The 14,691-nt window shown below is 45.0% G+C and overlaps 1 protein-coding gene across 1 annotated transcript in view; it reads right to left on the bottom strand.

Annotated features, from left to right (window-relative positions):
- Window positions 1–9,147: 9,147 nt before the first annotated feature.
- TTC17 (tetratricopeptide repeat domain 17) overlaps window positions 9,148–14,691 on the bottom strand; it is a 141,298-nt gene continuing 135,754 nt past the window's right edge. Inside the window, exons 23-25 of the mRNA XM_003920009.4 lie at window positions 13,988–14,107; window positions 11,900–12,043; window positions 9,148–10,289 (exon numbers count right to left, since the gene is read on the bottom strand). Coding sequence (XP_003920058.1) covers window positions 10,158–10,289; window positions 11,900–12,043; window positions 13,988–14,107 — 396 coding nt within the window. The 3' untranslated portion in view covers window positions 9,148–10,157. The remainder of the gene's footprint in view (window positions 10,290–11,899; window positions 12,044–13,987; window positions 14,108–14,691) is intronic.

Genomic DNA, 14,691 nt, shown 5'->3' with positions numbered 1-14,691 from the left:
GGTAGGTCCAAAAGAAAGGGCTTCCTGGACCCAGCTGACAGCACATTCCAAAGCCCTGAGGCTGGAAGGAGAAGCGTGGGGAGAAGTAATTAGCTCCCAAAAAAGGTGGTGAGCAGACGTCTGCGTTGGGGCCTCCTGAATGGGATGATCCAAGGATGAGTCTTGGTGGTGGAGCTCCTGGTTCAGGGTCACAGTATCCCATGGGACTTTCTGATGATGGAAATGTCTCATATCCGTCCTGGCCAATACAGGAGCCACTGCGGCTGCCGAGTGCTGGAAATGTGGTGAGTTCAGTGAGGAACTGAATTTTACATTTTATTCAGTGTTAATGAATTTATGTGTCAATGTCCATCGGCAGACATGGTTAGTGGCAGGTATGGTTACTATACTGGACAAGGCAGGTCTAGGGGCTCTGTCCACCTCTCCTTTTGCCTCTCTGTCCTGTGCAACTAGAGCGATCATGAACTTCCCTGACAGCAGGCATCACGGTGCCCAGAAACACTGCGCCTGGAATGCTACGGAGTCCTCCCCTTAGTGGCTGACTTTGGTCCTCAGAGCCTCAGCCTTGTGTCCAGCTGCCACCTGCAGGATTTGGAGAGCAATGTGCAGAAGGTGTATTGATCCCTTGTCCCTGAGCTGGAGGTGGCTGGTGCCTGGCAGCAGCCAAGCCCCCTCATCCTCACTGCCCTCTCTTCATGGAAGCCCCTCTCTACGGCATCAGACTGTATAAAGAATGAGTGGTGATCATCATTAAAAACTCAGGACACATTCTCAAAACTCTTGGAGAGGGCTTAGTGGGGAAACCCTGGGCTCCTAGTAGTCACTTGTATGAAGTTAGCTTGTCGTAAGGGCCTTCATGTCAACAGGGGTTTGCGTCTCTGATGGTTAATTTGATGTGGTTAATTTGACTGGGAAATGAGGTGCCCAGATATCTGGTTTGACATCATTTCTGGGTATGCCTGTGAGGGTGTTTCTGGGAATATTAGCTTTGAGTCAGTCCACTGTGTAGAGCAGGTGTCCCTCCGCATGGGAGTGGGCATTATCCAATCCACCTAGGGCCTGCGGAGAATACATAGGAGGAAGAAGGTTCTCTTCAGCTGACAGCTGAGCTGGAACACTGGTCTTCCTCTGCCCTCTGCACTCCTGATTCTCCGACTTTCGGACTTGGATTTTAATCTCTGCTATCAGCTCCCTGGCTCTCAGGGCTTTGAAATACACCACCATTTTTCCAGGTCTCCAGCTTGCAGACAGCAGGTCATGGACTTCTTTTTTTTTTTTTGAGGTGACCCTTGTTGCCCAGGCTGGAGTGCAACCTCTCAGCTGACCGAAACCTCTGTCTCCTGGGGGTTCAAACAATTCTCTTGCCTCAGCCTCCCAAGTAGCTGGGATTACAGGCATTGTGCCACCATAACTGGCTAATTTTGTATTTTTAGAAGAGATGGAGTTTCTCCATGTTAGTGAGGCTGATCTTGAACTCCTGACCTCAGGTGATCTGCCCACCTCGGCCTCCCAAACTGCTGAGATTATAGGCGTGAGCCACCAGGCCTGGCCAGATCATGGGACTTCTAAACCTCCATAATTGCATGAGCCAATTCCTTACAATAAATCATATATGTTTAAATATACATATATATTATAATCACAGACAGTCTCTCTCTCTCTCTCTCTCTCTCTCTCTCTCTCTCGTCTCTCTCTCTCTCTCTCTCTCACACACACACACACACACCCCGTATTGGTTCTGCTTCTCTGAAGAACTCTCACTAATACAGGGCCCATTTGAAAATAATCAAAGGCACTTCCCCGAAGTATTCAGAGATACTAGGCTTTCTGCAATAGGCACCTACAGAAATTTTGGGGTTGGAGGGCATCTGTGGGAAAATGGAATCCTAATTCACGCTCTCCAGGCCATGTAGAAACCCCAAGCTGAGAAACTAACATAAACACATGTTCAGCCAGGTGCGGTGGCTCACGTCTATAATCCCAGCACTTTGGGAGTCTGAGGCAGCCAGATCACCTGAGGTCAGAAGTTCAAGACACGCCTGGCCAACATGGTGACAGCTTGTCGCTACTGAACAAAACAAAAACATTAGCTGGGCGTGGTGGTCCGTGCCTGGAGTTCCAGCTACTCTACTCGGGAGGCTGAGGCAGGAGAATCGCTTGAACCTGGGAGGCGGAGGTTGCAGTGAGCTGAGATTGGGCCACTGCACTCTAGCCTGGGCGATAGAGTGAGAGTCTGTCTCAAAAAAAAAAAAAAAAAAGTTTGAACTTGTAGGGGATGCAGCAGAGACAACCTCAAAAACTCCTCTGCAGGGAAGTGTCCTTGACCCCTTACCCCCCACAATGTATGAAAATACTTGGAGCATTAACTGCAGCTGAATAAGGACAAAAAAATATGAAATATATGAGGAAGTCCAGCATTACTTATTTAGGGATTTATTCATTCATTCAGCAGTTTTTTTCTGGACACCTACTATGTAGCTGGAGGTAGAGATATATCAGGGTACAAAACAAGTCCAAATCTTGCATTCTTAAAGCTTATGTTACAGCCGGGGGTGACAGACGATATATAAGTAACACACATAGCAGGCTTGATAAGCACTATGAAGAGACGCAAAGCACAAAAGGGGATTAGGAAATTGTGGAGGAGGACATCACAATTTAAAATAAATTTAAAATATCATGATTAAACCTCACAGAGAAGGTGGTGAGAAGGTGAGCCAAGTGGATATCTGGGGCAAGAGTATTTCAAGCTAAGGGAACGGCAAACGAAGATGACCTGAAGCATAAGCAAGACTGCAAGTTTCAAAACACAGTCAGGAGGTCAGTGCAGCCAGAGTGAGCAAGAGGGAGAGTAAAAGAGATGAAGCTAGAGAGGTGAACCACACTGTGAATTTGTTTCGTTTTTAGGGTTTTATATTACTGCAAGTCAATAGTTTTAAGCAGAGGAATAGCATGATCTGACTTATGTTTTAACAGGAGTCAATAATTACTCTAAGTTTTTTTTTTTTTTTTTTTTTTTGTGAGACAGACTCGCTCTGTCACCCAGGCTGGAGTGCAATGGCATGATCTCAGCTCCACTGCATCCTCCATCTCCCAGTTTCAAGTGATCCTCCTGCCTTAGCCTCCTGAGTAGCTGGGACTACAGGCTTGTGTCACGATGCCTGGCTAATTTTTTTGTTTTGTTTTGTTTTTAGTAGAGATGGGGTTTCACTATGTTGGCTAGGCTGTTCTTGAACTCCTGACCTCAAGTGATCCACCTGCCTTGTCCTTCCAAAGTGCTGGGATTATAGGCATGACAACAGTGCCAGGCCTAGGATTTTTTTTTTTTTTTTTTACCTGAATAACTAGATGGAGGGAGTTGCTATAACTCATATGGGAAGACTAAAGTTAGATGGTAATTTTGTGAGAAGATACGAAATTCTGTTTTGTATAGTCTATGTGAAGATACTGAGTCAGTAGTGGGATAAATGAATTTAGAGCTTACAGAGGACATCTATGCTGGACATATAAATTGGATGGTCATAAACATAGAGTATTTGAAACCATGTGACTAGATGAGATTACTAAGAAAATGAGAGAATATATTAGGTCGGCGCAAAAGTAATTGCGTTTTTTAGAGTAGTGAAAAATGTCGTCACTGAAGTAAAAAGCTCAATGGATGAATTGAACAGCAGACTAGACACAGCTGAAGAGAAAGTTAGTGAATCAGAAGATAGAATGGAAGAAAGCTATCAAACTAAAGATGAAGAAAAATTTCCTCTATTTTTAGGAAATAGGTGTTTGTGGTAAGTGCTGTCTTTGGGTGAAAGCCCCCATATTAAAAGCTAAAGGTCGCCGGGTGCGGTGGCTCAAACCTGTAATCCCAGCACTTTGGGAGGCCGAGGCGGGTGGATCACAAGGTCAAGAGATCGAGACCATCCTGGTCAACATGGTGAAACCCCGTCTCTACTAAAAATACAAAAACATTAGCTGGGCATGGTGGCACGTGCCTGTAATCCCAGCTACTCCGGAGGCTGAGGCAGGAGAATTGCCTGAACCCAGGAGGCGGAGGTTGCAGTGAGCCGAGATCATGCCATTGCACTCCAACATGGGTAACAAGAGCAAAACTCCATCTCGGAAAAAAAAAAAAAGCTAAAGGTCACTGTCCTAAGCAGTCAAGAGTTAGAATCTTGAGTTAGAATCCAGAAATGGAACAAAATCCATTTGCTTTTGTTTTGACACAGGGTCTCAGTCCAAGGTTGGAGTTCTGTGGCATAATCAAAACTTACTGTCACCTTGAATTCCTGGGCTCAAGCAATTCCACCATTTCAGCCTCCCAAGTAGGTAGGACCTCAGTGTGTGTCACCACACTTGGCTAATTTTTTTCTTTTTCTTTGCTTAGAGACAGGAGCCTGCTGTGTCACCCAGGATGACCTCGAGCTCTTGGTCTCAAGCTTTCCTTCCATCTCAGCCCCCAAAATGGTAGGATTATAGGCATGAGCCACTGTGCTTGGCCTGGAACAAAATTCTTATCAGAAAGGAAAAGATAATTTATTTATAGAATTAAGGAGTTAGTGGCAGGAATGAAGTCCTCGGCTAATAAAAAGAGCTAACATTTATTGGCTGCCTAGTGTGTGCCTGCCCTTGTTCAAAATTCTTTACATGGGTCAGTAGTAGTGGGTGGCTGGGGGATAGGGCTGAGAGGACAGGCAGAACTTCTGTAGGTTAAATGAAGCAGCTTCTCTGCATATCTGCTGGAGTTCTCCCTGATTTAGTCTTCCTCTCCATTTCAATGGCTCCTATTTCCAATCTCTTGTCTTCAATGTTGCTATAGTTTCTCTAGTGTATTGTTGGGTCAGTTAACCATCAATTCAATAAATAACACTTTTTTTTTTTTTTCAAATTAAGCAACTTCATTGTGCCAGGATTTTATATTGTAAAAGTAGGGGACATAGACATTGATTGATTAGACATGGAGCTAAGCATCTGATTGGGGACAAGATACATAGCTCATTTCAATACAGTGGGATGAGTGTCACCGTAGGGATTATTGCAGGTGTCTTAGAAGCATGGCATCTTGAGAACAGTGTCTCAGAAAACCAGTAGAACTAAGTGAAAAAAAGGGAGAAGAGTGCAAGGAGTTGGCATTCCAGGTCGTGGGAACAGCATGATCACAGGCATGGGAATGTAGAATTTTGATGCATGTGGGAAATCCTAAATTGTAGCCTGAAGTGCAATCTGGGGAATGGCTTTCCGTTTCACTCAGGACAAAATCCAAACCCCCTAGCTGTGTGTATGATCTCTTTCATGATGTGGCCCCAGTCTCATTTCTTACCACCTCTCCCACCCACCCTCTATTCTTGCACCATACTGAATTACCTGCAATGACTAACACAGTGCCTGGCTCCATAGTAGTTCTTCAATATATGTTTGCTGAATGAATAAATGAGTGGCAGAAGACAATCATGGAAAGGCAGGCAGTGCTGAGCCATGGAGGACTCTGTTTGGAGTGTCCAAATGGAGGAGGTTTATGCACCTAGAAAAGGCTGCACTGTCTCAAAAGACCCAGTGAATTCATCGGAGAATTCACTCGTGAAGACTCAACGAGATACTGGGTGTATAGCATGGTGGTTGGGAGTGCAGCCTCTAGAATTAGACTTCCTGGGCCCAGACCTTGACTCCATCACTTCCTAGCTGTGGTCTCGGGAAAGTTACTTAAATGTCGGGCTCCAGTTTCCCATTCTTAAAATCAGGATACCAACAGTACATACACTGTTGGTTTGATAAGAGGCTGAAATGAATTGTATTTCCTGTAAAGCTCTTAGAATAATTTTGGAACATACTAAGAGTTCGATAAATCTTTGATGTTTCTGACTGCATACAGCCTCCTGTCTGGCTCAGTGAATTGAAGCTGTTATAATGATCAGAGAAGGTGCAGATCAATCAGTGTCATTAGGAAAAGCTTGGGTAAAAGAGGCCTAGAAGTGGGGCAGAAACCAGAGAGAAGAGGGCACATCTGATGGGGAATGGATTAAGCAAAAGGTTTGGAAATCAGAACAGCAAGGCTGGCCTGACCAGATGTGCCAGGGAGGAGTTCAATGGCTGGGTCTTGTTTAAAATTAACTTAAGCAAATTTCTTTAAAATATCTAGTTTCGGCTGGGCGTGGTGGCTCATGCCTGTAATCCCAGCACTTTGGGAGGCCAAGGCAGGCAATCACGAGGTCAGGAGTTCAAGAGCAACCTGGCCAACGTGGTGACACCCCCATCTCTACTAAAAATACAAAAATTAGCCGGGTGTGGTGGCACACGCCTGTAGTCCCAGCTACTCAGGAGGCTGAGACAGGAGAATTGCTTGAACCTGGGAGGTGGAGGTTGCAGTGAGCCGAGATCGTGCCACTGCACTCCAGCCTGGGCAACAGAGCAAGACTGTCTTGGGAAAAGAAAAAAAATGCAGTCTACAACATGGTGCAGATAACAATAGCTATTCCTTCCTGGGTGTTTACATCGTGCTAAATGCTTCATATTTAAAAAATCTCCTTCTCACAGCTATCCCTGTGAAGAGTAGTAGTCTTATCATTCTCAGATTATTTTCTTTCAGTGAGAAATTCCGTTCAGAGCTAAATACTTGTTCAAGATCTCCTTGGTAGCGAGAGGCGGGACTAAGGTTGGAACGCAGATTTGTGGAACCCATTCTGGGGCTCTCGGAGGCAGGAACAGCCCTCCCACAAAGGAGTTGCTTTAGGGCCAAAGTTCTCATGAGGTCAATGTTCTGGGGGAATCTGCCTTGGAAACTCTCAGGTTCCTGTATGTGGAACAGAAAGGCCGCTAACAGCCGCCCCTTACACTGGTGAGTTGGGCTCCAAGTTTCATTCCCAGTGAGCTGAAGCCAGTGTCAAAGATTAGTGCGAGTTAGAGCTTTGACGTATCTAGTGAATAAGCCCCATAGAGTTCCAGGATGGCAGCCACAGGGCAGGGCTGCTGCCTGCCTTGGCATCATCACGGGGCCTTCACGTCACCAGCCCTGCGGGAGGTACGCATTCATGATCTGTCAGCCGCCATGCAGTGCAGCTTGCCGCCACACCTGATTTGAAGCAGCATCTGAAATGAGGCTGGGAACAATGCTCTGGAGGTCCTTCCAAGTCATTTCAAAGAAAGGTCACGTTCTTTCCTCTTCCTTTCAGATAAGATTTGTAGCTGTCCCTACCCCGTACTCCTTCTGTATAAAACCGACTTGAAGTTGCCTCCATTCAGTGTTGGCTGACCGTCTCAGCTCTTAAAAGGTCCCCAGTAGGCCGGGCGTGGTGGCTCACACCTGTAATCCCAGCACTTTGGGAGGCCCACGCTGGTGGATCACGAGGACAAGAGATCGAGACCATTCTGGTCAACCTGGTGAAACCCCGTCTCTACTAAAAATACAAAAAAATTAGCTGGGCATGGTGGCGCCTACCTGTAATCCCAGCTACTCAGGAGGCTGAGGCAGGAGAATTGCCTGAACCTAGGAGGCGGAGGTTGCGGTGAGCCGAGATCGTGCCATTGCACTCCAGCCTGGGTAACAAGAGCGAAACTCCGTCTCAAAAAAAAAAAAAAAAAAAAAAGTCCACAGTAGAAAAATACTTGCTGAATTATCAACACAAAAGAAATGAAAACCTATGTGCACACAAAAACCTATATGCAACTTTTGTTTTGTTTTGGTTTTTTTGAGAGTCTTGCTCTGTTGCTCAGGCTGGAGTGCAGTAGTGCAATCTCAGCTTACTGCAGCCTCTGCCATTCGGGCTCAAGCGATTCTCATGCCTCAGACTCCCGAGTACCTGGGATTACAGGTGCCCACCACGAGGCCCGGCTAATTTTTTTTTTTTTTTTTTTTTTTTTTTTTTTTTTTTTTTTTAGTAGAGATAGGGTTTCACCATGTTGGTCAGGCTGGTTTCAAATTCCTGCCCTCAAGTGATCCGCCCACCTCAGCCTCCCAAAGTGCTGGGATTACAGGTGTGAGCCACCATGCCCAGCCAAACCTATATGCAAGTATTTAGGGCAGGTTTATACACGATCTCCAGAAGCTGGAAGCATCCCAATGTCCTCCAACAGGCCGACAAACAATGGAACACTACTCAGCAACAAAAAGTATCAATCACTGATCCACACAACGTGGGCACACCTCAACTGCATTCACTATGTTGAGGGAAAGAAGCTGGATTCAAAAGGCCATACAGTAATTCCATTGATATGACATTATAGAAAAGGAATAGCGATAGGGAGGGAGAGCAGATACGTGGCGCCCAGGGTTAAGGGTTGGGGAGTTTTGACTACAAAGGGACAGCACAAGGGCGTCTTTTTGGGGTGACGAAAGTTTTGTATCTTGATGGTTGTGGTGGTGCTAGAACTGTATACCAGAGTGAATTTCATTGTATGTTAAAGTCAAGCCACTGTTGAAGGTTTCAGGAAACAATTGTGGTGAGGTGAGGAAGCAGGGAACCACATCTAGATAAGAGTTAATTTCTATGCCCCCTCCCAGCCTCCCACCCACCTAATGAATAAAGTCTCACTATATTCAGTAACAAACGAGCTTGCTGTTCTCAAAATACAGCTGATAAAACTGGAGTGTGTTGGACTTTAGCTGCACAAAAAACAGAGAGGTCACAGGTATGTCTGATGTAAGAAATTACAGACCTGCTTCTAAGAAATTAGTCTGTGCTAGAAACAAACCCTTCAAGTTCAATGAGCCAATATCTGAGATGATCGGTGTCTTGAACATCCTAGTGAAGCCCATAGAAATGCCGTTTTCAGTGGACTCCTGTCCCAAGGTGAATGCCCGACTTATACAGTGCACCCTAAGGCTGTCTGTGAAACTTAACTTGGGTGAACTTTAAGATCAGTGCTTACCTGAGGGCGCATGACTCTGTGGTTTAGATGATTATTCCTTTGCCGGGAAGGTCAATTATACACCAAACTCTGAACATGTGCTGACAACTTGTCTTTCCTGCTTAAATGCATCGTTCTAGTAAGTTCATCAACTGTAAAACTTAGTGATGGATTTTTTTTTGTCCCCTCACCTTGCTGCTGAAAGAAAGATAGCCGATGTAGGACTTGGGAAGATTCGATCCAGAATTAAAGTTGGGCTTCACAGCTGCCCAAATTCACCAGGTTCTAAAGAAAAATCACACGACAGACCTATTTTGCTCATAAACAACTTTTATTTTCTTCTCAGTATGTGCCCTTGAAGATTCCAAAATGTTGGAGTTTCTGATTCTCCTGGGACCAAAGGTAAAAGCACTGTATGGAAATGCTCAACCTCGGCTCATTACTCTCCTGAGGAGCTAAGTCTGGAAGCCTCAGAGAGAGGGAGTTGACACTCACACCTTATTCCAAGATGGGTAACACAGTGAACAAAGAATTAGTAAAACATAGACTCAGTCTGTAGAGGGCTTCAAATATACATATTCTATATATATAAACCTGTTCTATAGGATTGCAACTTACTGATTTCCTTGTGATTTGTAATGAAAGTACAAATGATAAAGATGTTGCACACTGCTGGTTGCCCCTTCTCAGCCCCCCTCCCTCCCCAACATAAATAACATTACAAAGGTCAGGTGATCCTAAGAATTTCTGTTGTTGTAAATGTTTTGTTTTTAAAAATCATATTCCCCTTCCTCCCCTGCAAACTACCTCTGAGAGTTTGTAACATAGCAGCATGGAACAGACAAGACTGGGACAGCATGGAGATCTAACGGCGAGAGCGCAGAACGTTGCTTCTCGGGCTTTTGCATTTCCATCAACAACAGAGGCTACGACAGGAAGCAGAGAATGCGCAATGCGGCTTCCTCCTCCTCCAAGGAGGAGGTTAGCTGGACCACTGAGAAGAGCCCTAAAGGCATTTGAGGTTTTGGAGACAAAGCGCAGCTCCAGAAATGTCTTGGCTCAGTATTTACACAGTATCTTGAAGCTGCACTTTCTTTTTAAGAAATGTGTGTTTCTGGAGGTGCCTCTTTTGAGGAGGGCTGGGGGAAAGAAGAAACTTAAAAACAAAAACAAACCAATTCCCACATATGTAAAAGTCCTGTTATAAGTCTTAGTTATTTTCACACACATCATTAAGAGTAGATACTGACAATGATTGGTTTCTTATTCTTTTTTGTTTTTTGAGAGCGTGAGTGAAGAGAAAGAGAGACAGGAGGAGTCCGCTAAGGCGAGCGCCGTCCCTTCTTCAGCATTAAGTGACACTGGATGGTCTGGATTCGGTTCTTGGCCGGGACAAACTCGGGCTGAAGCTTCAGGGTGGATTCATACCACACCAGCGCTTTCTCAAATTCTTCCTGTGAGGGACAAGGAGACAAATGTGAGGGGATGGCGCCGCCAGACTAAATATACACCGTGACCTCTTTTTTCTCAAGGAGCACCTCTGTGCTACCGACAAGCCTGCAGCATTGGCTCAATGGATCTAAGTCTCTGGAAAACTCTGAGGTTCTTCTGGGAGAAAACAGCCGCCTTCAGCCCCAAGGGGTAACGTAACATCACAAAGACAACTATGGCAGAGTGCAAGAAGAAAAGGAAAAGGGGTAGAGCAGCTTTACAAACCCCACAACAGTGATAATTGTGGTACTAATAAGAGCTAACATTACTGAGGGCCGGAAATGTGCCAGGCACTGTGCTGGGTGCTTTATGAAATCCTTCCCTTTCATCCTCACAGAAACCTCTGGAACCATGCTGGACAAATGCCCATTAAACATCTGCCTAAAATTTCTAATGTAGCTGGAAAGACGGAAACTAAGTCAGGTATCTCAATTTGACTTGTACATTTTGAAGAGTTTTAAAATTTTCTTTAACATTAAAAATGTTAACAAAGATTGGGAAATGATGCCTGCCATATTGAAGGTGCTAATCTTTTAGAGTTATACTCTCAAAGAAAAGCCCAAATCAACTGGTTTAATGATTTCTTCTAGCCAAATGAGAGACTTAATTCCTTGTTCATAGCAGCAAATTTCACATTTACTGGGGGCAATGACAGATTCTTCAACTTAAGAAGCAGAGAGGGAAATCTGCGTATTCAGCAATACCTCCCTGGCAAAACACTTCTCACCTCTGAAGTCAAGGATGATATATGCAGCTGGTAGCCCAGGACTGCTCACTCGATCAGCCAATTACTGAGAGCATCTTGGGAATAGCAGCCCTATGTGTGAAGCCACATTTTAGAAGAAAATGAATGGTATGATTTGCCCGCTAAATTGGGTTATGACAGCTTTAAGGGGGTCTCCCTGGGATTTTCAGTTCTGAAATCAGTTCCTGTTTCTGATCAGAATGAGGGATCTGGACGATGTCTTTGCCATTTTCTCTGTCCATGGTATTCCATGAAACCAATGGAATTTCATCATTCGCTAACTACTTGGTGAGCACCCAGCAGGGGCCAAAAACACTGTGAGGCACTGGGAACAGGGAGGTGAAGAGGAGTCTTGTCCCCAATGGGCCCGTGGGCTAGAGGGAAAGACAAACATTTAAACAAAAAATTAGAAAACAAGATGAAAATCCCACAAGAAAAATATGCACAGGGTGTCATGAGTGTGACGACAGGTACCTGGTCAAACCTGGAATCCAGAGAGCATGTGTGTGTCTATGTGGAGTGTGAGGAGAGGTTTCCTGGAGCAGGAGGTGTCTCTAGGAAATTGTAGGTAAATCTGACTCTACTGTTAGTGTTAAACTCATGTTGAGGAACTATGTAGTTGCAAATACTTAGAAGAATTTCATGTATCATTTTCAAAAAAACCTCTCAAACCCTTGTCCATAAAATATAACATTGGTGGAACTAGCGATTTCAGACAGAAAGCTTATAGGAAACTGGCAGGTGATGACATATTCAAAGAGGTTTTGAAATCAAAGATGCGCGAGTGTTTGGCAGAGCGGGTGCATTCTGCTCACACCCATCTCTCACCATTGCCACGTAGACATTGCCCAGAGTAAAGTGGTTCACAGCAAAGTGCGGTGCGATCTCCACTGCCATGGTGGCCACTATGACGGCGTCGTTCCAGAGCTTGGCATTGTGCAAGATGTTGGCCAGGCTAATCAGGGGCACATCCTGGGAGGAGGAGGAGAATGGTGAGAAGGGAAAATTGGGTTTTGAGCTTTCATTCTTGTTTCTGGTGATCATAAAGAATACAGTTGGTGTTTCCTGGTGAATGATTAGCACGGTGCAACTCAAAGTGCTTTTCTGCTGTGTGCTACTGGTCTGTGATAGATAAGGTGCTTGTACCAGAATATAAATCAATTACTTCTTTCATTGGCAAAGTCTTGCTTTGAAAAACAAACACAACAAAATGCCAGCTGAAGCAAACAATCTGCTGAGTAATACAGTTGGCTTCTTCTGGTGAAGCTCCTTGTCTCACTGCAGACAGCTAAGAAAAGGTCTGTGTACTGTCCACAGACCACACTTGGGAGTCACGCTGTCAGAAAGCCAAAATAATGTCTGTAATAATTTCCATCATATTATGTGGAGTAGGGGTTGGCAAAGCTAGTCTGCTGCCTATTTTCAAAAAAGTTTATTAGGACAAATCATTCCCAGTCCTCTACGTATTTCTGTTTTCATACTACAATGCTAGAATTCAGCAGTTGCACCAGAGGCTGTCTGGCCTCCAGGGCCTAAGTGTTCAGGATGTTTGCTGACTCTAGAGGTAGACCCTCAGCCCTTCCCTATTGCCTGTCAGTATAGAGTACCAAATGATGGATGCAACAAGTAGCAATACTGCTATTATCACAAATATTCCCTTTAAATGTCTTACCTGAGCAACTGCTACCTGTATCACACCATACTGGGTTCTATAGCAGACACAGAAGAAACAGAAAAAAAAAGGATCTATCTTGGTCCTTATGGGACAGCCATGGAATGCATGACCCTGGATGAGTTCACTGAAGTGCAATAAGGTGCCCAAATGCACAAAGCTAGTAAGAGACAGAGCTGTGTTTAAAACTCAGCAATGCCGGACAGTAAATCCTGTGTTCCTTCCATCATTCCATATGTCGCCTTGATGAACAAAGACGACACCAGCTATGTCTTTAAAAAGTAGAGGATCTAGGCCAGGCGCGGTGGTTCACACATGTAATCCCAGCACTTTGGGAGGCCGAGGCAGGCAGATCACGAGGTCAAGAGAGCGAGACCATCCTCGCCAACATGGTGAAACCCCGTCTCTACTAAAAATACAAAAATTAGCTAAGTGTGTTGGCACGTGCCTGCAGTCCAAGCTACTCGGGAGGCTGAGGCAGAAGAACTGCTTGAACCTGGAGGTGGAGTTGCAGTGAGCCGAGATTGCGCCACTGCACTCCAGTCTGGCAACAGAGTGAGGCGCTGTCTCAAAAAAAAAAAAAAAAAAAAAAAAAGTACAAGATCTGGATTAATGTAGAACTCAGAACACATCAATACAAATGTGCCAATAAAACACTGTACTTTCTCAGCCATCATAATGATAACTGGTCTTCTGAAAAAGTTTGATGTTACACAGGGTTAATCGGTTTTGTTTTGTTTTTTGCGTAAAAAGTGGAAGTCAGACAAGGACCAGGAACTGGCCGATGTATAAGAAAAAAAATGGACATTTGCTTCTTTCTCTGTGCCTGGAAGCAAGCTCAAGCCAAGAGGATAAGCAAAACAAGCCTAAGAGGTCTCCAGGCCCCTAAGGACAAGCTCAACCCAGACTGACTTCTAGGTCTTAGCCCACTTAGGCCAGTGCATTTGCTGTATGTTGGGTGGCTCTGAACACAGCGGAAAGGGGACTAAATGCAGTTACGTTTTACAGTGACCTAGAGGGCCTTCCCCAATGTTCCAACCTGCTGAGGCTGGGGAGGCACGCAGTAGGGACAGTTCACAGGCTTGCTGGGGCGCAAGCCCGGTCAGAGCCTCCGGCCCCATCCCCTCCTTGCACCACGTCCTCACTGGCTGAGCATGAGGAAGGCTAGTGGAAAGGGCAGAATAAACCACGGGGAATGGAAAGAACCAAGGGACAGAAGTTCCCACCTTCTGAGTCCCACTCACCTTCATCTGGTGTGGTGCATAGTGCAGGGCCTGGCGGAGGCAGTCGATGGCCTTCTTTCCCTGGCCTCTCACCCTCCAGTAGAGGGCTGCCATGCTGGAGAGGACCCAGGACGTCTGGTTCTGCAAAGGAATGTTAGCTAAGGCTGGTGTCTTCTCAAGAACATTCTCACTTATTACCAAGATTAAGTTCAGTAACACGAGTCATGGCCGTTCACCTGAGTATTAACAAAGTGCTGGCACTTTCCTCAGCACTTTCTCTTCCTCCTGTCATTCATTAATCCTCAGAACAATCCTATGAGCTGGATACTACTATGACAGCCCTTCTATAAATGAGAAAACTATTTATAGATTTCAGAGAGGTTAAGAGTCTTGCCCAAGTTCATTCAACTACTGAATAGCTGAACTGTATTTCATGTCTATGTTCCATTTTTTTAAAAACTTTTTGAATAGGTAACACATTAACGTTTGAAAAACCACGAAATATACAAAGTTATACAGGGAAATGTCCCTCCCATCCTTGTCTCCACTGTAGATAAGTAAACACTATTTTGTTTCTTAGGTTTCCTTCTAGAATTTCTTTTTTTTTTTTTTGAGATGGAGTCTCACTCTGTCACCCAGGCTGATGTGCAGTGGCACAATCTCAGCTCACTACAACCTCCACCTCTTGGGTTCAAGCGATTCTCCTGCCTCAGCCTCCCCAGTAG

Source organism: Saimiri boliviensis, chromosome 6, assembly GCF_048565385.1.
Source record: "Saimiri boliviensis isolate mSaiBol1 chromosome 6, mSaiBol1.pri, whole genome shotgun sequence".
In the NCBI taxonomy this organism is placed as follows: Eukaryota; Metazoa; Chordata; class Mammalia; order Primates; family Cebidae; genus Saimiri; species Saimiri boliviensis.
This window is presented reverse-complemented; position numbering and strand designations above follow the sequence as displayed.